A 23,883-nucleotide genomic window follows, 5' to 3' on the forward strand; every position below is an offset into this window, starting at 1 on the left:
GAGCTAAGGTCTCTCTCCTTGAAGACAGCAGAACAAAAAGCTGGGGCACCTGAGCCCAACCCCCCACACCTGTTAAAGCAGCAGAGGCCCCTGCACACCGCCATCTAGAGGGTACAGGCCACGTGAGGCCGAGCACAGGGTCAGGAGCTGACCTCTCTGACCAGGCGGCCACTTGCGGCTCCCAAGAGGCCAGACAGGAGGGAGGGGGCCGCGTACCACAGGGTGCAGTGACAACGGGCTATTATGCTCGGGGAGCTAGAAGGGTGACCTTTTAAAACTTTTAAATGGGCATTCTTTAAATATGAATAACAGTGCCTAAGAAATCTTTCTGGCGTTGCCAAGCTTCCCGCGGGTGAGTGACAGAGCTCTCCCTCTGAGGGCGGCGGCAGCACGGTGGCCGTCAGCACCTGGGACGCTGACGGACTGGGCATCTGTCAGAACAGCAGGCAGCACATAGGACTCCCGGATCTGGGGAAGTCGAGGCCCTCCCCAAACCTCAGCCCCGTTGGAGGAAGGCAAAGAGAGTGAATTTCTAATGAATTATGCACAGCTCTGTTTCAGGGGCTGAAGAGCTAATTGACACTCTTGGCGCGCCGTGAGATTACATATCAGAATACCTCTCAGATGAATACTGATGGGGGGTAAATGAACATGATGGCTTATCACTGGCCTTTTAATAAGCCGCCAAGTTCTCAGAGCGGCCCCTCCTCCCCACCACTGTTCCACTTCCTGACGTCAGGACGACTAACAGAGGATGGAGGGGCCGGGTTCTAAATAGTTTACATGCTGTCGAAGCAGGGTAAGCAAAACAGTCCAGGGAGTGTGCAAAGAAAGCAGGATAATTTATCTCTGATGTAAACCTTTTAAGTGTATATTTTTGCTATATTTCATAGTAAATATATTTGTGCAGCAGTACATATACAATACCTATGTATAGAAGCTACACAGTCAACTTTTAAAATATGGGTACATGATGAAAAAATAGCAAGGACAGATAAGAAAGACTTCCTAAGTGATCAATGCGAAGAAATAGAGGAAAACAATAAAATGGGAAAAACTAGAGATCTCTTCAAGAAAATTAAGAGATACCAAGGCAACATTTCATGCAAAGATGGGCTCAATAAAGGACAAAAATGGTATGGACCTAAAAGAAGTAGAAGATGTTAAGAAGAGGTGGCACGAATACACAGAAGAACTATACAAGAAAGATCTTAATAACCGAGATGAACACGATGGTGTGATCACTCACCCAGAGCCAGAAATACTAGAGTGAGAAGTTAAGTGGGCCTTAGGAGCATCACTACGAGCAAAGCTAGTGGAGGTGATGGAATTCCAGTTGAGTTATTTCAAATCCTAAAAGATGATGCTGTAAAAGTGCTGCACTCAATATGCCAGCAAATTTGGAAAACTCGGCAGTGGCCACAGGAATGGAAAAGGTCAGTTTTCATTCCAATCCAAAAGAAAGGCAATGCCAAAGAATGTTCAAACTACCGCACAATTGCACTCATCTTCACGTGCTAGCAAAGTAATGCTCAAAATTCTCCAAGCTAGGCTTCAACAGTACATGAACCGAAAACTTCCAGATGTTCAAGCTGGATTTAGAAAAGGCAGGGGAATCAGAGATCAAATAGCCAACATCTGCTGGATCATAGAAAAAGCAAGAGAATTCCAGAAAAACATCTACTTCTGCTTCACTGACTACGCGAAAGCTTTTGACTATGTGAATCACAACAAACTGTGAAAAATTCTTAAAGAGCTGGGATATACCAGACCACCTTACTTGCCTCCTGAGAAACCTGTATGCAGGTCAAGAAGCAACAGTTAGAACCAGACATGCAACAATGAACTGGGTCCAAATTGGGAAAGGAGTATATCAAGGCTGTATATTGCCACCCTGCTTATTTAACTTATATGCAGATTACATTATGCAAAATGCTGGGCTCGATAAAGCACAAGCTGGAATCAAGATTGCTGGGAGAAATATCGATAACCTCAGATACAGCACCTTTATGGCAGAAAGCGAAGAGGAGCTAAAGAGCCTCTTGATGAAAGTGAAAGAGGAGAGTGAAAAAGCTGGCTTAAAACTCAACATTCAAAAAACGAAGATCATGGCATCCGGTCCCATCACTTCATGGCAAATAGATGAGGAAACAATGGAAAGAATGAGAGACTTTATTTTCTTAGGCTCCAAAATCACTGAAGATGGTGACTGCAGCCGTGAAATTAAAAGATGCTTGCTCCTTGGAAGAAAAGCTATGACAAACCTAAACAGTGTATTAAATAGCACAGATATTACTTTGCAACAAAGGTCAAAGCTATGGTTTTTCCAGTCGCCATGTATGGATGTGAGCATTGGATCATAGAGGCGGCTGAATGTTGAAGAATTGATGCTTCTGAACTGTGGTGTTGGGGAAGACTCTTTAGAGTCCCTTGGATAACAAGATCAAACCAGTCCATCCTAAAGGAAACCAAGCCTGAATATTCATTGGAAGGACTGATGCTGAAGCTCCAATACTTTGGCCACCTGATGCCAAGAACTGACTCATTAGAAGACTCTGATGCTGGGCAAAATTGAAGGCAGCAGGAGAAGGGGATGATAGAGGATGAGATGGTTGGATGGCATCACTGATTCAATGGACATGAGTTTGAGCAAGTTCCAGGAAATGGTGAAGAACAGGGAAGCCTGGCATGTTGCAGTCCACAGGGCCGCAAAGAGTCGGACATGACTGAGTGACTGAACAACAACATGATGGAAAAGATTGGAATCATGGGGTCTTAGAGATTCTGGCTTTGTCCTGTTCCTTCCCATTCACCCAGAGTGTGTGGCCCATCAGAGCAATCCCCTAGAAGCAGCTAAAAACCCAGACACCTGGCCTACTGCAGACATCTCCACTCAGTTGGTCTGCTCTGGAATCCAGACTTCTGTATTTTTTTTTTTTTTGGCTGGGGGCAACTGCAAAACCAGAGCAGCCTTGCTCAGAGCAGAGCCGGGCACACAGGAAGCACTGGATCCATGTTTGCTCACGTTGACCCCTCCTGCAGTGCTCCTCTGCCCTCGCTAGTCAAGGGGACGGCCCCAGAGTCTCTCCTCAGGGGCCACGAGAGGACCCCAGCCCTGCCACGGGGCCTCGTGGCTTCGTCAGCACCAGTGAGCTTTTCACATCAGTGCTTTCTCAACGAGCTGCTCTTTGTTTGGTTTAGTGTTTATTATTGCACTATCTGTCCACAATGCAGAACAACCACAAACAGTGTGAATGATACATGAAAAGGTGGGTTTGTTCCTGGTAGGTTTCATGAACACCTCTGCCTATCTGACTAGACTGAGTGCCGAAGCAATGGCTCCTGACTGATGGGGGCGGGGGGCGGGGTGGGCAGAGAGTGCAGAGAAAAGGAGAACTTTCCTCCCTTCGCAGCTGGCCCACTCATGAGGGATGTGCCTGCCTGCCAGTGCAGGGTCGCCTCCCCGGGGCCCCTGAGGTGGGTGGGGGGTGGGCACATACCGGTCTCTCCTGGGCCCTTGGAGTGGGGTGTCTCGGGCATGTCCGGGGTGTCTTTGGGCTCAGCAGCTCTCCTGGAGGTTCTCGTCTTGGTGGGCAGTTCTGGGGCCTGCAGCAGGGTACCTGCAACCCCTCGCATGCCTTTCTTCCCCAACTCCTTTTCCACCTCTAAGAAACACCAAAAAAATTAAGAACAAAACCGGCAGTCATCCGCAGTGGTATGTTGAGTAGTCATCTATATACGGTTACAGAAAAGGGACACACACTGAAGAAACAGTACTCGAGCAGTTTTCAGAACCCTGGCTGCAAGAAATGGAAAGCCACCCTCAGTACCCCTGCTCCACTTTCTGTTCTCAGGCGAGATGCTGGCCCACGCGCTCTAGCAGGAAGTGGACTGAAGGACTGGGCTGGGCCCCACACGGCTGTCCCTCCCAGGTCGACCTTGCTCCCCACCACGGGCACCCCAAGGAAGGGCACTTTACCGTCTGATATGCTGGACTCCTGGAACATCGTTTCAAAGGCTTGGTGGATCTCAGCGAAGGAGGGCCGGTCAGAGGGATTCCACTGCCAACCTGAGGATGAGACCCAAGTCAGACTGCCCACGAGGCCTTGCTAACACAGGGGGATGAGACATTCTCAGTGGAAAGTCTGGAAATTAAGCATTCCAATCCTGCTTAAGCATCTTTTGCTGTGACAAGTTAAAGTGATGAATGTCACTGTGTCCTATTACAGACATCGAGCATTTGAGAAGATTTTGGATACTGACAGGAATACGGAGTCTAAAATCCCAGAGACAGGCTGACAGCAACAACTACATTTACAAATAGGATTTTACCAGCCTGCCTCCAGCAAATGTACAAAGTTACTAAACCCAGTAGCTTGCTTCCTACTTTACCCTTACTTCATGGATATCAAAGCCCAAATTCCTCATCAGGAAAGATGTACTAATTAAAACAAGATTAAAATGAGGATTAAGGGATGACTAAGCCCTGTTAGGTGAAGTCGTAGAGTCCCTCTTGGAAACTTCTGTTGAGAGTATCAATTCATATAACCTTTTTGAGAAAAAGATAAAACCTATCAAAATTTAAAATGCACATAGCTCCCTGAACCAACAGTTCAACTTCTAAAAGTACTAGCAAAGTGCATAGAGGTCTACATATGAGGGTGCTGGTTCCTGCCTTGTTTATAATGACAAAAAACAAAAAAAACAAAAAAACCCCCAAATGTGTAAAACAACCAAATGTTCATCAAAAGAGGACTGGATGAATGAATAAATCATGCAATAGATCCCAGACAGCTACATAAATATATGAGACAGGAAAGTAGGGGGAAGAGAGTGCACTTGTTCTGAATCACAGACATGGAAAGACAGGCCTGTTTCACTGCTAAGTACAAAAAAAAAGTTGAGGTGATAAATTTTTATACATTTTATACATGCACACACATATTACATACATACATACACACACACAACCTATAACACACACATAACATACATATATACACACCTGTAACATACATACACACACACATAGTGTGTGTGTGTGTGTGTGTGTGTGTGTGTGTGTGTGTGTGTGTGTGTGTGTGTGTGTAAATCGCTGAAATTTTAGGGTCCATAATATACATGGGCTTCCCTGGTGGCTTAAAGGTAGTGAATCCTCCTGCCAATGCAGGAGATGCAAACTGGATCCCTGGGTTGCAAAGATCCTGGAGAAGGAAATGGCAACCCACTCCAGTATTCTTGCCTGGGCAATCCAATGGACAGAGGAACCTGGCAGGCTACAGTTCACAGGGTTGCCAACCCTGGGTTTCTTATTAATAGATGCAAATTTCTGGTATAGTAGGCAAATATTCTGAGTGACTTTTATCCACCTAGGTTTTGTATCCGTTGGTCTCATTTTTTGTGAAAAACAAAAAACCCTCACACATAAAATACTATGTATGAATAAAGGTGCATAGAAACATGGAAACAAGTTAAGAAAGAAAAAAAGTACCAAACTGTTACAGTCGTCGCTTCTGAAGAAGGGGAAGGAAGAGAGGAAATGGGGCACTCTTAACCCCTCACTTTACACATATGCCCTGCACTGGGTTGCCGACAGAGCCCATATCAGAACCGGCAGGGGAAGAAGGCTCACATGCTCGCATGAGTTCGTAGACCTTCTCTGGGCAACCTTCCGGGCGTTCCATGCGGTAGTCTTTCTCCAGCAGCTCATACACCTGGGACAGGTCAATTCCTGGGTAAGGTGACATGCCATAGGTAGCAATTTCCCAAAGCAATACTCCAAATGCTAAAAGAAAAAAGAAAGAGCAAGACTGTTCAAGATGCGTTTAAGATTTGACTATACCACATTTAAAACTGGCTAACTGCGTAGCAGACTTCAGAAGTTACACCCTCAGAAGCAGCACAGACACTTTTGACATTTTATGAGGCTCTTAATTACCAACGGCCCTGGACAGAACAGGACAGAATGAGGCTTTCCAGTCACTCCCTCCCACGGACTAACACACACTGTAGGAGAGAAGGGGCCTGGGATGACCAGCCCCTCCAGGCTCTTTAAGGGAGCATGGCTATCTTATTGGAAGATGTGGTGGAAGACACCTAGGACTGGAATTGAAGAGGCCATTTCTACTTGTGGCTCTGTGACTAACTAGCTGCATGCCTTCAACAGGCACCTCTCCCTGCTGGGTATGTGAAGTTATCTCTAAGGTCCCTTCCAACTCCAAAAACTCCATTAAAATCTTACGAAATCACTGAAACTCCAGGTCCCACTAAGGAACCAGAATTCCTTGGAGAAGTGGGTGGTTCAGGTCTGGGGCAGAGAATGAACCTGGAGTATCTTATTCATTTCAGAGAGCACGGATGCTATAGAAGACTATAGGGTTTTGTCAGAAAGAACCAGGAATACTTTGAAGTCTCCACGGGCCAAAGTTGAGACGATCTGAATATCAATTTTAAAAAACAACTGCAGTGGATTAATCCATAATATACTCTAATATAATTAAATCCCAGAGCTTGTAATAATACTACAAAAGAAAAACAAAACCTAATTGGTCACCACTGGAGGGTATTAAGAAATCAATCTGTTATCATGGAAAGTGGTAAATAATGGCAAGAAAGTGTATATTTATCTTGTCTTTCCTGTATAAACTGTACCCCCTACTGTAATCAGATGGTAGGAGAGAGGAAGTTTCTTCTTATAAAAGTATGGAGCTCATAAATGAGTAAGGAATGACAGAACTAGAAAACTGTCATTTGGCAACCTCCTCATAAATCAGTGGCTCTAGACAGGGAAAATCAAGAATTACGGGGCTAATGATCAAAGGTACCCTCCTTCCTATGAAGTACTCTTACCAAAACAAATCAAACCTGAATGTGATCAAGGGGTCTAGGTCCAACTACCCATATTCTGGGAATGTGAAGACTGAGGAACATGAGAAACAGTGAGCAGAATCCAGAATGTGAGAAACTTTAAAGGACAAATGGCAGGATCTCTTCCACAAATAACCAGCGAGAGACACAGAGAGATAAGAAGGGAGTTTACAGATTAGAGGAGACCTTAAGGACATCGTCAACTAATCGCACTGGGAGATTTGTATTTTCATCCCAATTCAAACAGATTAAAAAAAAAAAAAACGTGACTTTTATGATTAATTGGAGCTTTGAACATTGATATTTGCTAATATTTAGAAACCAGCTCCTCAGTGGCTCAGCAGGTAAAGAATCTGCCTGTAATTCAGGAGACACAGCAGACACAGGTTCGATCCTCGGGTCGGGAAGATGCCCTAGAGAAGGAAATGGCAACCCACTCCAGTATTCTGGCCTGAAACACCCCATGGACAGAGGAACCTGGTGGGCTACAGTCCAAGGGGCCACAAAGAGTCAGACACAACTGAGCAACTAAGTACGCAAAATTCAGAAACTAAACTCAACTTGCAGTTCTACAAATACAAAAGTCGCCTTTAAGAGACATACGAATATTCATGGACAAAATAGTATGCTGTCTGGAATTTGCTTTGAAATCACAAGGGTCGGGGCTGGGCAGGGGGGGTGTAGGGTGAGAGGGTACCACAAGGTGAAGACAGCAAAGCTGGGGGGTGGCGAGTGTCTGGAGTCATCAGGTAACTGCCTCCTTGACTGCCTGCTGACAATCTGCATAACAAAAAGTCTTTTAAAACAAGAGAAAATACTGTCACACAAGGCTTCAGAGAGGAACATTCTACTTGAATCCCAAACCAGACTCTGCAGCATTCTCTCCGCAGAGGCAGACCCTGGGTGCCTGCAGGGTGGGCTGGCTGCCCTGCACATCCAGGCAATCTAAGAGTGAAGAAGACAAAGTTGTTAAGTGGGGGAAAAGAGTTCATCTGAATTATTTTGGAAGAGGAAAAAAAAACCTCACTTTTACCTCATTTTGGAGAGAAAACATGGGAGAAGAGATTTTTAAAATGAAAAAGAAGCAAAAGAAACAAAAAGAGAATGAAGTAATGAGAAAGAAATGAAAGAGCAAGGAAAAAGGAACTGAAAAGGCAAGGAGAGAAGGCACAGTGGGGACACAGCCCCGCCCTAGACGGGTGAGGACAGAACCGGAGCGGCGGCCTTACCCCAGATGTCTGACTTGATGGAGAACTTGTTGTAGGCCAGGCTCTCGGGCGCCGTCCACTTGATGGGGAACTTGGCCCCGGCGTGGGCTGTGTAGGTGTCTCCTGTCATCAGCCTGCTCAGGCCAAAGTCAGCCACCTTCACCAAGTGGTTTTCCCCGACCAGGCAGTTCCGAGCAGCAAGATCTCTGGGAAAGGAAACGGTTTATCTGTAAGTTCCTGGCTGGCTGTCAGCTTTACAAATCCTCCACCATTGTTTATAAAGGTGCAACACTCACAATGGGAAAATGGAGATCCTAAATAAATACATCTGTTTGTAAACAGTAACCACCAAGCTCTACCCTTCAGCGGGTGGCGGGGGAACAGGCTCCCTGGCCCCACGACCTGGAGTGAGTGAATCACCCTAGGACTCGGTTCTCTCACCCATAAAATGAAGATGATGATAATGGTGCTTGCTCCTCAGGATGGTTGCGAGTGGTGGTAAATGAACAGTGAAGCACTGACTGAAACCTGGGGGATAGTGTCCTTAAGTCTGTTCAGCTACTACTGCCCTGCGCCAGGCACGGGGAGCGGACATCCAGGCCAGGCCTTGGTCTCCAGAAATTTACATCAGAGTGAGTCTCTGCTTGTCTTATTTAGACTCAACAGGATAAAATAAAGCTCATGACATTCTTTATCCAAATTGTATTTCCCACTTTCCTATTTCTTCCTGATGCGTATCCAACCAAATGTATCCTATGGATTCTCTCCTGTATAATCGGCTTCCTTTCGCCTCCTGATTCTCCCACGGAGGCAGGAGCCTAATCTCTGGTTCACGGATGTTAACCATGAAATCACAAGGCAACCTGGAATGCAGGATGAGAAGAGGCACCCGCTGAAGGCGATGGCTGTGTGAGATAGCCTGATCACCAGCAATGAGAAAGAAAGGAAATTCAGGAGGGTTGTGCCTAATAGGATTTCGGTAAAGCATTTTAAGTTTGCATGAATGAAGAGAGAATGAACTGAGCCATGCAAGGCAAACCAGAAGTCAAGAAATTTCAATTTGCAGCCTCAGAGGGTTCACTTTCCTGAGTGACAGGAGCCTCTGAAGCAGACTCTCACGGAGCAGAGAAAAATCTGTCATACAAGGCACCGCCAGCAGTTCACACACGCTCCTCTTACTCCTCACTATGAAGTCCCGTGTACAGGTTTCATACTTCAGTTAATTGGGAAGGAAAGGTCAGCACGGTGGCTGGAGAACATCTTGTATGGAGGACGCTGGCAAAGCCCACCAGGCCCTGTCCTGCACAGGCCGTCACTCTGCTAGGGAGCCATTTCCACCAGCAAAGAATGTGGAGACCAAGATAATTGTGGCATGCTTGAAGGTCACAACACTCCAGGCTTTGAAGCAACCAAGATGCTTAATTTAGAACTACGCATACACAATCCTGACAATGCTGGAAACATTCCTGAACCAGATGACAGCAAGTTAAGTGGAGAATGAAATGATAATTATGAGAAGGGAGGGGAAAACACATACACAAACACGGGAATAAAACCCACATAGGGCCATTTCTGAGAGCTTGTGGAAAAGAAACACCCCAGTGGCTACTGGGAAGAGGTTATGACACGACTGATGAACCCCAGTCCTAGAGGAGTAACAGGTGCCCTATGTCACAGGGAGCCCTGCCAATGAAAAGGGGTGCCTTCTAATGAACTTCATTCAGTATTCCTCTTAGTCCAAAACGATTCTGCACTGAAATACTTCTCAGCTTGAAGATAACTGCTCTATGGGTCCAAGGGCCAGGCCGGGCTGAGTGAAGTCCTGGACGCATGCCCAAAGCTGGCAATGTTAGGAACCTGATGTTTGCCTTTGCTCCAAGGTCCAAGGAGCTGCCAGCATTAAACAAGTCAGAGGCCAAGCCAGAAGACCCTGCAGGTTGGAGTTGTTTTGGTAAAAGGATGCTCGGGTCCCATGGTTGCCCTGCGACTCTGCTGGTGCGGGGAGGGTGGCCTCGCGGGGCTCCTACCTGTGGATGAAGTTTTTCTTCTCCAGGTACTCCATGGCGGAAGAGATCTGAGTGGCCATGTACAGCAGCACCACGGCATTCACCTCCTGCCGGTTACAGTCCCTCAGGTAGTCCAGCAGGTTCCCATAGGTCATGAACTCAGTGATTATGTAGAACGGGGGCTCCCGGGTGCAGACCCCTGCCAACGAGACCAAGGCTTCATGTGCCGCTCCGCTCCAACGGAACACACACCAGAAAAGATGAGCCCTGAAGAATGAAGCTTCTGAGACGGATTCTCACTCTGCCCCTGTGTCCTGGGCCTACGTTCTGCGATGACTTCATGCACTCGTGGGTTGAGATTATGTTCCCATGGGAGGGACGTGGCCCCTCTTTTTTCTTCCTCTCAAGCCCATGAGCTTCAACAGGAAAGAGGCTGCTACTGAGTTCAAAAGCAGAGGCCAGGCCACATCAAACACACTAAATCATCACCGTTCGGTTAGCACACGCCCCTGATGGATATTTCCATGTACAGAATTGCTTCAGGAAGGAACTTCTGAAATTCTTAGGTTTCAAGATGTTGATTTGAGATTTGTGCTTGACTGCTTTTGGGTATCAACTTAAAAGTTATTCTCTCTCACTTCTGTGGGCCCATAGACAGACACACACACACACACACACACACACACACACACACACACACACACACACACACACACACACACACCCCATCTCTCACTTGTGGGGGTGCATGGACACACCCCCCACGCCATCTCTCATTTGTGTGGGTGCATGGACACATACACATACCCACACCCATTCCACACAGGCCTCTTTGTACCAAGGGCTGATGCAGGTGGGGAACAGACGTACAGACCAGAAACCTTAAGGCAGCGAGCCATTCACCTCTGTTCCAACAGCGCCTGTATCACCTGCAGAGTTTAATTCAAAGCTCAGAGCTCCTCACTCACCGAGCAACTGTACTAAATTGGGGTGCTTGATCTCTTTCATTACTGCAGCCTCTTTCAAGAACTCCTCCACCTCCATGGTATCCTCCTGCAGGAAAGAAAGAAGTGATGACATTATCTCAGCAAGGAAAGTGTTCAAGGGGGCAAGTACGACTTGAATGGTTAACACAAGCTGGAGCGTTGACGAGAAATGATCCTGGTCCACTGGTTTCAACCACAACATCCTTCTGGACAGGTTCCAAGGTGGCTGGTCATCAGCCCGACGGCACAAACAATTTTCCACTATGGTGCGGAGCTTTTGAATTCTCACCCTGAGCACAACAGCAAACGGCTGGGTATGCTGTTGACTTGCTCTGATGGCTCTATGCAGACTTCTTGTTTCCATCACCTAGTGAAGTTTACGGGGAGGGAGGGAGATGTGTAAAGGCAAACACCACAAGCATGGTACCACTTCCCTAAGGAATGACTGGTTTCCAAGGATTCCCAAAACGCTTAACATAAAAAAAAAAAAAAAAAAAACAACACTTGAAGAATCCGATAGGTACTTGATTCAAGAGAAGAGACCTTGATGACAGAAAAAGATGTATAGCACTACCAAAGAACAGTGCCTCAAGATGTGGCAGAAAGAGAGGACGCTGAGTTTCTTAAGAATGTGGTCTCATGTGGCCCTTAATGAAGCAATCGCCACTACCTGTCAGGTCAATTTACTCAGATCCTAAAACAAGCCTCACTAGCAGCTCCCCTAGCAACGGGTTCATAAATGTGATCACCAGTCCACACACATTTTAGCTAGTTCACAGTATTTAAATGCCAAGGGGAGACAAAGATATTAGCACAAGCCCAGAGCAAATGTGACATTTCTACATTTCCTCACCTATCAGGGTGGAGTGCTGTGGTGCTGGGTCTTGGGGTTGGCCTTGTTATCAAGATCATGGGGGTGGGCTTATGCTGGGGAGACCTCTTTTCGGAACACCAAAGGAAGAAGCTAGTGGAAGACGTGACGTAGTCTGTTGCTATAAAGGCCAATGAGGGAAGTGAGACCCTACCCTCCCAGGTTTCCACATGGAGTCTGAGTCTGTCTGAAGAGCAAGACTACAGGGGAGACGGGGAGAGCACGTCTTGAAAACTAGATTCCCCAAGAAGAAAGCTTCATCAACTACTTTAAGAGTGGCGCTTTCTTTACACTGTACCTGCTGCCCCTCTGGGAAACAAAAAGCTACAGTGTCCGACTCACCACAGCTGCCGGTTCCCACCCTGGCACCTGGGGATCACTCCAGGGGACAGGTCACCCTCTACTGAGCGCTGTCCCACTCTGGCCAGCTGTGTTTACCAGCGAAGCAGGACCACTGAGGATGTGTGTCAGCTCCTGAATCGCTCAGCTCAGGCCTTGGTGGGACTGAAACGTAGACACAATTTACTGCCCTTTAGAAATGGTGAGGGCTTCCCTGGTAGCTTGGTGGTAAAGAACCCACCTAGCAGCAGCTCAGTATCAGAAAAACAAACAACCCAATCAAAACACTGGCAGAAGACCTGAACAAACACTTCTCTACAGAAGACATGCAGATGATTAATAAATATGAAAAGATGCTCAACACTGCTTATTATTAGAGAAATGCAAATCAAAATACAATGAGCTATCACCTCACTGTATGAGATGATGGCCATCATCAAAAAACCTACAAACAACAAATGCTGGTGAGGGTGTGGGGAAAAGGGAACCTCCTTGCACTATTGGTGGGAATGTAAATTAATAACAGCCACTATGGAGAACAGTATGGAGATTCCTTAAAAAACCAGGAACAAAGCTACCACATGAGCCAGCAATCCCACTACTGGGCACATACCCTGTGAAAACTATTTTAAAAGACACAGGTACCCCAATGTTCACTGCAGCACTATTTACAACAGCCAGGACATGGACTCAACCTAGATGTTCTTCGACAGATGAACGGATAAAGAAGTTGTGGTGCATTTTTACAAGGGAATAATACACACCCATAAAAACGAACAAATTTGAGTCAGTTCTAGTGAGGTGGATGAAACTAGAGCCTGTTACATAGAGTGAAGTAAATCAGAAATAGAAAAACCAATATCATATATTAACTCATACATATGGAATCTAGAAAAATGGTACTGATGAACCTATTTGTAGGGCAGTAATAAAGACATGTAGACAACAGATTTGTGGACACAGTGGGGAAAGGAGAGGATGGGACAAATTGAGATAGAAACATATACATTACCATATGTAAAATACCCAGTGGGAATTTGCTGTATGGTGCAGGGAGTTCAGCTGGTGCTTTGTGATAACCTAGAGGGGTGGGATGTGGTGGGAAGTGGGAGGCAGGTTCAAGAGGAAGGAAACGTGTATATTTATGGCAAATTCATGTTGCTGTACGGCAGAAACCAATACAACACTGTAAAGCAATTATCCTCCAATTAAAATTAGATAAATTTAAAAAATAGAAAAGAATCTACCAAACAATGCAAGAGACCAGAGTTCCATCCTTGGTCTGGGAAGATTCCACATGCCCTGCAGAGCAACTAAGCCCACGTGCCGCAACTAATTCCTAGTTTTTAAAGAAATCTCCGTACTGTTCTCCATAGTGATTATCAATTTACATTCCCACCAACAGAGCAAGAAAGTTCTCTTTGCTCCACACTCTCTCCAGTGTTTACTGTTTGCAGATTTTTTTTAAGCAACTCCTGAGCCCACGTGCTGCGACTACTGAAACCTGCGTGCTCTAGAGTTCGTGTTCTGCAAAAAGAGAAGCCCAGGGACCGCAATTAAGAGAGTGGCCCCAACTCACCGCAGCTAGGGAAAAGCCGCGCAGTAACAAAGACCCAGCAAAGCCAAAAAGAAAGAAAGAAAATTGCTTTAAAAAAAAAAAGGTGAGCCATTCTAAGGTCACTTAAACATCTTGGGTGGTCTCTGTGCCAAGCTGCATGGGTGGGAGAAGAATACACCCCTGCCACCACTCCCCTGGCTGTTTAATTCTTCAAGTCCTCTCTACTCCTGAGCACACTGAGCAGACCACGCTGTCTCTGGCGCGGCGGGCTCTGATCTACCAGGGTGAACGTGAAAGTCGCTCAGTCGTGTCCGACTCTTTGCGACCCCATGGACTACACAGTCTGTGGAATTCTGCAGGTCAGCATACTGGAGTGGGTGGCCTTTCCCTTCTCCAGGGGATCTTCCCAACCCAGGGATCGAACCCAGGTCTCCCGCACTGCAGGATCACGCTGTCCCTGGCGCAGTGGGCTCTGACCTACCAGGGTGACACATTACTATTGATGACTGGAGGGCAAGTGCCTGCCGGAACCACAGGACCCAATGCCACTCATGGGAAGGGCTGGAAGACTCGCGCTCGGCCAGCAATATGTTGAAAAAGCAGCCCGAATGAAGGCTTGTGGGCATAGAGGCCCCCATAACGAACCACGCAGAGTGAGATCATTTCCGAAGTAACACTGCTCTTATAGCTACTGACTCTTCTACAAGAACCACGTTCCAGGTCTTGAGGGGCGTGGATGTACAAAGGAACACCGCGGCTTTTGAAGGCCCCCTTCTCCTCTGTCTCCATGCACTCACTCACTCACACACACGCACACACGGCATGTAGACAGTATAAATAACTCCTTGTTTTCTGTTTTTCGGGACAATCTTGTGTGAGCTTGTCTCCCCCTGCTGGAAGCAGGCCTGGTTCAATTTTTAACCTAAACTACTAACGGCATCCTCCATTGGTAGCTGTGTTAAACTGGAAAGATCCCTGATGCTACCCTGTTATAGTCCTTTCATTTTAAAAATCTCTGTCACCTTTTAGAAGAGGGTTCTTCCATTTACATAGTAAAATAAAAGGAATTCTGAATGATTAGGGTGAAGGCCACACTGTGAGTAAAGGCTGTGAATCTCAGTCCTGTCTGTCAAGGAGGGAGATAGATCCCCTGACCTCTCTTCACGAGGCCTGACTGGATGCGGATGAAAGCTCTGGCTGGCCCAGTGGTTAAGAGGATGCTGGTGAGTTATCCCTACCGAACTCTGCTGCTGTGTCACCACGGTAAGTCACCCACATGACAGGTAACAGTATCGCTGGCCTTGAGAGTGGCTAGGACACAGAGAGCGCCGAGGTCACCACCCAGAACACGGTCGTCACCACTCCGGGGGACTCACTTTCACTATTATCAAGACAGTTGATCTCTGTTCCTGAGAAGCGGGCTAAACATATTGCTTGTATGGAAGACAGGCTGGTTCTTTACTTAACACTGGTTTTTGGGTCCTTTTCACATTCTCTCAGACTCAACACAGGTAGTTTCATCCTTTTTGCTCACTGGCCTCGTCCCCAAGAGTAGGAATTCTATGGCACAGGACAGAACACCATTTTTAAGCCCAGCCCAGCTCTCGGTCCTCTCCAGACCTCCCTCTTGGTAGAGCTGGGCTCGTGTCTAAGGTAGATCAGCTTCCAGGTTCTGTGTTTACCCAATGTCAGAGGAGCGTGCTTACAAGCACACTGAAGTGCTACCCCGCGCCATCAGCTTGACCAGGATCAACACGCGGGAGAGATGGGGGAGGTTCGGAGCTAGAGGAGGAAGGCAGCTGGTTCACAAATCAGGTGGGAGGCTTAAAGCTCAAGTGAAAAGTCCATAAGGGACGATCTCAGAGAGGAACCCCAGCCTCTGGTCCCCAGTACTGTAGCCGTGTTGAGTTCCATGGCCAGAGGGAAGCCACGCGACAGGGCAGCAGCCCCTCTCCCCAGCACATGGCTCCTCACGAAGCCAGAGCAACCACATAGACTGGCCGGGGTTCCTGATGTCCTGGGGCCTTCCCTTCTCTGCTCGTGATTGGAGCTTTCCAGCAAGACCAACTTCCTGGGGGTAGGGGGTGGCGAGTAACAAACGTAAACCCAAACCAAACACACACTGTGTTGGTGCAGGTGGGGAAAACGGGCACTTCTCCACACGGGTGCTGGAGGGCACACTGGTGGGCACACGTGGATCCAGCAGCTTCTGCTCTGAGGAGCTGACTGACCAGCTCAGGCTCCCGCAGGTGCAAGTCCACGGAAGGCTGGTAAGATACTAGAATCTCCACCGGAAACAAGGCCACCTGTCAAGTACTGTCAAGGACGAGCTGCCGAGAGATAGTAACAGAAGGTACAGAGCAGTGTCTACAGCAGGCTGTCAGGTGGTTAAAGAGATAACACACGTGTGGACTACTTCCGGAAGGACATGAAAATCAAGGGTGGAGGAAACTATGTATATATATTACCTACTGGGAAAATAGGTAAAGAACTGAGTACGGTGCTAAGTTTCAACTTTTTTCAGCAGTGTTATTTTCCACTCTTTTAATAGTAAATTTGTCAGCTAGCTTATGAGTCAATATTAACACAATTAGATCAATGGCAGACTTATCCAAATTCTATTGCTTACACAGCTGTTCTATACAAAGATGACTGATATACAAACTTTTACTAGACAGCTCAAGACTGAAAACTAAACATTCTCCATCAGGAGGCCTTCGCTGTAATCCCAGTTTCCCACCATAGGGGTCACCCTAATGTCCCCTCGTTTTCTCTTCTGGTCTTCCTTTGGCCCTGAAGGGAAGAGACCGGTGCTGCCTGGAGGATCAATACAGAGTGGTGGTTACAAGCAGGGCCTCGGTGAGAACTGGCTAAACCAACAAAAGCTTGGACTAGAAGATGAGGACTTCCCAAAGCATCTTCAAGAGAAAGGTAGATCACAGCCTGTGGGGAAGGGGAATGGGGGGCTGGGGAAAGGTGATTTTTAAGGTGTATAATTGTAGTTTGTGTGTATTCTTCATGGTGTAGGAGGAATCGGATACTGTGTAACAATTTTAGGAAAGACCTGGGTTTTGCAGCAGGATGTCTGGGTTCACACCCTGCCTCTGTCACTGCCAGCCATGCAACTGATGCCAGGCCAGTTACTGAACCTCCCTCTACTTCAGGTCTCTCAACTCTGAAATAGTAGGGGTAATCAGCAGCCTTCTCTTCAGGTTGGAAGGATTAAATGAGATGCTCCATGCGGAGCATGAAGCACTCAGACTCTGCCAGGCACATCGGGAGAATCAGTAAACGACAGCCGCCACTGCCACTTAGGGCCCACACAAACTCTCCACGTCTGTAGTGGAGATGAACGACACAAATGCTGACACCAAGCTGATCTGATAAGTGGGAAACATACTGCACACACGCTTTCTAAGCAGGGTGGGCTGGAAGGAGGGATAATTTATTTAGCTGTTGCTCAGTACCTTATTGGAGAAGGAAATGGCAACCCACTCCAGTACTCTTACCTGGAGAATCCCAGGGACGGAGAAGCCTGGTGGGCTGCCGTCTATGGGGTTGCACAGAGTTGGACACGACTGAAATGACTTAGCAGCAGCAGTACTTTATATTGGGTTAATCTACCTCTAGAAAATGACACACTCCCCCTTTCCTAATTAGCTGCCACTTGGAATGACTGACTATTCACAGAAATCTATGCAACTATATTCCGTAATTTTTTTTTCATGAACTGCGGGATCATAAGTTAATAAGGCTCTTAGGGAAAATCATTAAGAGTATAAAAAGCTTAATAACACATCATTAGAGAAGTACGTTCTGGAAGGCACCCACTTCCAGATAATTGTGATATCCGGATAGAATACAAACCTCCCTGAGCTCCAGGGAGCCTCTCCTCTAAAAGCATCTTCTTCAGTCATTCAGAAAACAATGGCTCGGCACAGCTAGTGGGCTACGGTTTCCCCAAGTGGAACCTCTACCTCCTTCTTGAGTTTTCGAACAGGCCTCTCCTGGACCGCCGTCTATTTGTGCTTTTCCTCTTGTTTGGCTTTGGCAAATCCTGGCAAGCATGTGGGTGGCGCCTGAGCCTTGACCAGTTCTGCAAGCCGGCCGAGGCTGTGTCTCCTGGAGCCTGGTCTGCGGCTGTGTGCCACATGGGGACGTGGGAGCACGCATCTCCCTGCCGTCAGCAGGCCTCCGTTGAGTTCATTCGAAGCTCGTCGACAGAGCTGCCCCTGAAGCGGTGAATCCGATCACCTTCTTCCTGTGCATCGAACCCTTCAAGGTGCCCCACTGCCTCCAGGACAGCACCCCAGCTCCTCAGGCGGGCTCGAGGGCTCCGAGACGTGCCAAGTCCGCTCTGCCCCCTCCTTCCCTCTCCTAGCTCCATCCCCTCATTCACCTGTTCCTCTGTTGAGGCTGGCTCACCTGGCTCGCTGTCCTGCCCCCTCCCTGCCCAGCAGCACTCACCTGTCCCCCCTCTCGTCCCTGTGTGGCGCTACAGCTCTGAGCTCCTGTTGTGATCAGAGCCCCCGTCACACGTGGTACAGTGACGGGCACACTGACTCATTTCTTCTCCTAACTACGACTACCTGGTAGGGCTTCCCTGGTGGCTCAGATGGTAAAGCGTCCGCCTGCAGTGGAGGCGACCAGGGTTCAAATCCTGGGTCGGGAACGGCTGCCCACTCAAGTATTCCTGCCTAGAGAATTCCATGGACAGAGGAGCCTGGTGGGTTACGGTCCACGGGGTCGCAAAGAGGAGACACAACTGAGAGACTAACACTTGCACTTTTCAGACTACCTACTTCCAACTAGACATCTCTAACTACCCAACTTAGCCTGAGGCAAAGAACTCTGTCCAATTCAAATTCTTTTTCACAATCCCAGCATTAAGCTCAGGGTCTGGCAAATAAGAGTGGAGAATTTGATAAATGCTTATCAAATTTAAAAAATCCTATCTGGAAAATATACAGGAGTCCTCAAAACATCCATGCCACCCCCGCCCCCAACTGTATCAATCCTGCACCCAAGGACCAAGCTAAGGGGACGCGGTCAGTACGAAGGCCAGGAAGCCACCTTTGGTCTCTGGGACTAAAGAATGTGATCTTTTCTCCAAAAGATCTCTGGTTGTCACTTCGTATCAACCAGAAACTACAACTTCTATTTTGTCATGCCTTTGAGTGAGGGCATCAGGGAATTAATTGGGTCCCGAAAGGGCAGGCGTTCTGGCTGCGTGAATCCGAATGACCTTCGAGAAGAAGTGTGTACACACTTGGGTTCGTTTTTCCCAGGGGTGGGTGTTTCAATTCTGCTTCTCTGCCAACAGCTGCAAAACGGGGCTCCCTCTCCCCCATTTCTGGGCACAGCTCAATGGAACCGGAGTTTATTTAAAATAAGTGAAAACCACACAGGTCAACACTAGGGGACACTCTCGCCACAGCTAAAAATGTGGGTCATATTTTTGAAGGAGGTGGAGGCCTGCAAACTAAAACTTCCCTCCCTGGGCGTCCTAAGAGTCACCTGGAAACTACAAACACTAGACATCAGTTGAGAGGGAAAGTCACAAGTAAGGGTACAGAATAGACAGTATCTGAGTTAGTAAGAAGTCCCCATAGTTTGTTAACGCCTCCTGGTGGGGGCTGCCCCACACTCGTATTTCAGGAGTCTGGACATGATATAGAGAATTGGAACCCACTAGAAACACCTAGTGCATCTGCTCTCACATCTACCAAGAAAAAATCCACAGATTTGGTTTTGTCTCTGACAAAACTCAAGAGATTCCCTGCCCACCCACCCCCGCCCTCTTAACTCAATAGGAAGTGATTCAAATGCCACACAAACTGAACGGAAACCCGCAGCTTTAAAACACCCTTGCCATAGAATGAAAAAACTCCTTCAAATGACTAATCGTTTTACACCAAAAAAAAAAAAACCCCACAGCACTTCTCAGCTCTCCAGCATATGTGGAAACACGTGGAGAATGAGTCAACCCGCTCACAGAAACCCAGACGGCGTGTGCCGGAGAGCCAGGCCCAGGGCCGGGTGTGCAGGCAGGCAACGGAGGGCGCGTGGCTGTGCCTAGCGGACAACAGGCCCCCGGAGCTGAGGTGCCACGAGTGCCTGGTCTCGCTGGACGGCCTGCCGGGCGGGTCCCAGGCTTACCTTCAGGGTCTTCACGGCCACCGTCAGGCTGTATTTCTTCCACACACCTTCGTACACCTCCCCGTACTGGCCGCCCCCCAGCTTGTGCTTCATGGTGATGTCTGTGCGCTCCATCTCCCACTTGTCATAGTTGGGGGACACGCCATAGACGGTGGGCTTGTTGCGCTTGGGGGCCGGGTAGTGGAGAGTGGTGATGAGCCCGTCGGCCACAGTGGAGTGGTGGTGGACCAGCTCGGCCAGCGTGTTGAAGCGGCTCTCTGAGGAGACGTAGAGCTGAGGAGACAGGGACAGCCTTCAGCCAGCGAGCAGACATGAGCCCCGCGACTCGGGAGGCCAACTGTCTGCTGAGCCTTAACACAGCAGCCCTCAGAGGAACCGCCCTCCGCACAGGACCCCGGGCGGAGAAAATCACGCACACTGTGCTTCTCTGTGATGCCCTCCACCCGCCTGACTGCCACATGTCTCCTTCTCTGTAACCAGCCTGGGCACACTGGCAACGTCCATGAAGTACTCCCTCACTGGCCAACGCAAAGTCACGGCTGAGCACCAGTCTTCTCATCACCTGTCTTACTTCTCTGTGCTGTACTTCTCTCAGGCTGATGATTCCTTGTCTACCTGCTTGGTTATTGTCTGTCTCCACCTACCAGAATGCCAGTTTCATGAGAATAGAGCCCTTCAGCCATCTGCTTTTATCCTGTGTCCCCAGCGTCCAGAGCAAGATACAAGCACATAACTGGTACTCAAAAATGTTGTTGGTTAAATTAATAAAGAGGAGAACTTAGTATTTGCTGATTAGAAAAGAAAACGAATTATAAAAATTACATTTATTACCCTAAACTTAAAATGATATAATTATCTAGAACTAAACAGTGATCAGGCTTCCCTGATGGCTCAGTGGTAAAAAATCTGCCTGCCAATGGAGGAGATGTGGGTTTGATCCCTGGGTTGGGAAGATCCCCTGGAGGAGGATATGGCAGCCCACTCCAGTATTTCATGCCTGGAGAATCCAATGGACAGAGGAGTCTGGCGGGCTACAGTCCATGAGGCTGCAAAAGAGTTGGACACAACTTAACAACTGAAGAGCACCAACAGTGATCAGAGGTGAAAATCACTAAATAAAACATAAATCTCCTTCTCGTTCCTACTCCCTCGATTTGGGCTGAGTAGAAAGCATCAGAGGCCAAGACCTGCAAATGCCTGTGGCATGCCCATGAGGGATGCCCTGCCAGCTCTCTCTCAGGACAGAGTGGGGGGCGTGGAGGGCTGCACAGAGGCCACAGGGCCCCCTCCAGCACAGAGAAGGAGAAGGGATAGAGACACAAATACACGTCAGTCTTGAATTGAGACTAACGGCAGGTGAGCACCCACACAGGCGACCCCTCCGTGTGGCATCTTTGTCTGAACATGCAAAGGGGAGGAAGGCAAAGGTAGAGGCTGGCAGAGAGCAGCATGAGGACAGGACAGCTATCTCTCTTCCTTCTTTTTGGTTCAATGAGGCAGTTAGGGGGTATTTCCTCACCAAAACCAATTCAGGTTAAAACTCACAGAGAACACTTGGGATCCAGGCACACAAGTGACTCTGCTGGCTCACTAAGGGCAGCTGGCAATCGCTCAAGGTGGAAGCGATCTTTAAAATCACAACTAGGTGTTTGTAAGCCTTGTCCAAACTGAAAAGACGTGGGAAGGAGGAATACAGATTTGGGACAGTGTTGATGGCTGAGCTAAGAGGGACAAAAGGAATAGGATCAGTCAGCGGTAGCTGTATTAACTTCCTACTTAAAAAAAAAAAAAAGACACAGGAAGAAAAAGCCCAGAACACCTATGGCAGGGCCATGGCCTTGGCTTTTTGCAACAGTACGTACGCTCCATTACTTTCTGCATGTCTATAATTTTAGATAGTAAAAACAGTTTAAAGAAAGGAAATAACAACAAACATACAAGTTGATCCCACCTATAGCTCTCAAGAGGTAAACAAGAGTCCTTAATAAGAGATCTTTCTTTCTTTGCGTGGGAAGATGACAAATTTTTAAAAACCAGGCAAGCCAGTGGCAAACTTTGGCTTCAGTTCAGTTGCCCAGTCAAGTCCGACTCTTTGCGACCCCAGGGACTGCAGCATGCCAGGCTTCCCCGTCCGTCACCAACTCCCAGAGCTTACTCAAACTCATGTCCATTGCGTCGGTGTTGCCATCCAACCATCTCATCCTCTGTCGTCCCCTTCTCCTCCCACTTTCAATCTTTCCCAGCATCAGGGTCTTTTCAAATGAGTCAGTTCTTCGCATCAGGTGGCCAAAGTATTGGAGTTTCAGCTTCAGCATCAGTCCTTCCAATGAATGTTCAGGACTGATTGTGGCAATTTGCAATCTCTTTGCAACAATTCTACTAAAATAAAATTCTAATCCCAAGAACCGTGCAGAACAATCCTGCAGCCCTGGGGAGCTTGTCCCTCAGGAAGAGGGTGCCTCTGGGTGGGAGGGCCAGTCAAGGTGAGGAGGCCCCGCTTTCACACCTCAGAATGCTGAGGACCAAGCCATGAGTGAACCGCTCTAGGGAGAGGTCATGGGCCACCCGCAGGCCCCCTGAACAAGGCAGGGTCGGGGGAGGGCAGAGGAGGGCACCGCTGGGCCTGCCCTCAGCTTAATGTCTGCACGCTGACGACATGGCACCCCAGTCAGTGTTAAGTCACCAGTGCACCTGCCGTTCACAAAGACGACAGAGTGGGGATGCGGGGAGAGCTCCTAACCTGTCCTTCTCTGGGAAGGCCCGACTACACTACTACAGGCTGCAGACCCCCACCCCACCTCCCGCAACAAGTCCTTTTCTCTCCGGCTGCTCAGCTGGTGGGCACTTTTCCTACCAAGGAGTGATGAGAGGAGGGAAAAGCCATTCCAAGGAGGCAGCCCCCTGGACCAGAGTGACCCTCCCAGCCTGGAAATCCGTGCACAGCACATGCAGAAGAGCCTGTTCCGCCTGCTGGGCTCCTGGGGCAGGTCGCCTGGCAGCGAGGCTCATTACCCATTTCTCCCTGTCAGCTTGAAAGCGGCGCTCCCCAACCCAAGGATCAAGTTCACTCAGTTGCACAGAATGCTAATGGCTCCCCTAAGCCTTAGTTTATGCAGAATTTGTTCTTGGTCTCAGCTGATTCCCTCTCAGGCTCCTTTGTTAAGAGATTTCAGAATGATGGGAGGTTTCACTGACTGGGCAAACTTTATCCTTCTCAATAATTAAATTTACAGACCCTGAGACTAGGTTCATTTTTCAACATAAAATTTACATCCCGACACTTATTAAATATTGACACTGCTCTCCCTTCAATGTACGGCACAGCCATCTTCTAAGAGTCAAGTCTGGGGGGCCTCCTTCTGATTAGGGCTGGTCTGTGAGCGGCATGCTGCTTAGTGAACTGGGGGAATATTCATCAGGAATTCATGGCATGTGCACGGGAGAAAGTGAAATGAACGTTATGAATGGCATGTCACCATGCTATGCGCCCAGTTACGTAAACACTCGGGGTGCTCAGCTAGGGCCGCACGTCTTCCTAATCACGTGGGGACCCGAGAGATGGGGCCTTTCAGAGACACTCACCAGGAACAGCTCTCCTCCTGACAGCCAGGCTCACAGGCTCATCGGACTGGGGCAACCTTCGGCTGCCTCAGACCTTGGCATCCCACCTCGGACGTGGTATTTACAGGCTGTGAGGCTAGGAAGGGACACCTGCCCAGCAACTCCCAAGCTCCTCAAACACCAGCAGGAAGGCAGTCCTCAATAATAATTCCCCCTGGTCTCCTGGACAAGGGAAGGTCAGCTTGGTTCAGCAGGCTTTTCACCAGGTGCCTGCACCTGCTGAGCCACTGTCAGGGCGGGCAGGTCTTCAAAACACAAGAGGTTATAC

At 48.2% G+C, this 23,883-nt stretch overlaps 1 protein-coding gene across 2 annotated transcripts in view; it reads right to left on the reverse strand.

Annotated features, from left to right (window-relative positions):
• ABL1 (ABL proto-oncogene 1, non-receptor tyrosine kinase) overlaps positions 1-23,883 on the reverse strand; it is a 137,301-nt gene that overhangs the window by 4,011 nt on the left and 109,407 nt on the right. For both annotated transcript variants that reach the window (XM_065928237.1, XM_065928238.1), the window contains exons 4-10: positions 19,995-20,267; positions 11,050-11,134; positions 10,103-10,280; positions 8,097-8,281; positions 5,633-5,785; positions 3,980-4,069; positions 3,501-3,665 (exon numbers count right to left, since the gene is read on the reverse strand). In XM_065928237.1, the coding sequence (XP_065784309.1) occupies positions 3,501-3,665; positions 3,980-4,069; positions 5,633-5,785; positions 8,097-8,281; positions 10,103-10,280; positions 11,050-11,134; positions 19,995-20,267 (1,129 nt within the window). The remainder of the gene's footprint in view (positions 1-3,500; positions 3,666-3,979; positions 4,070-5,632; positions 5,786-8,096; positions 8,282-10,102; positions 10,281-11,049; positions 11,135-19,994; positions 20,268-23,883) is intronic.

This window comes from Muntiacus reevesi, chromosome 3, assembly GCF_963930625.1.
Source record: "Muntiacus reevesi chromosome 3, mMunRee1.1, whole genome shotgun sequence".
Taxonomy (NCBI): domain Eukaryota; kingdom Metazoa; phylum Chordata; class Mammalia; order Artiodactyla; family Cervidae; genus Muntiacus; species Muntiacus reevesi.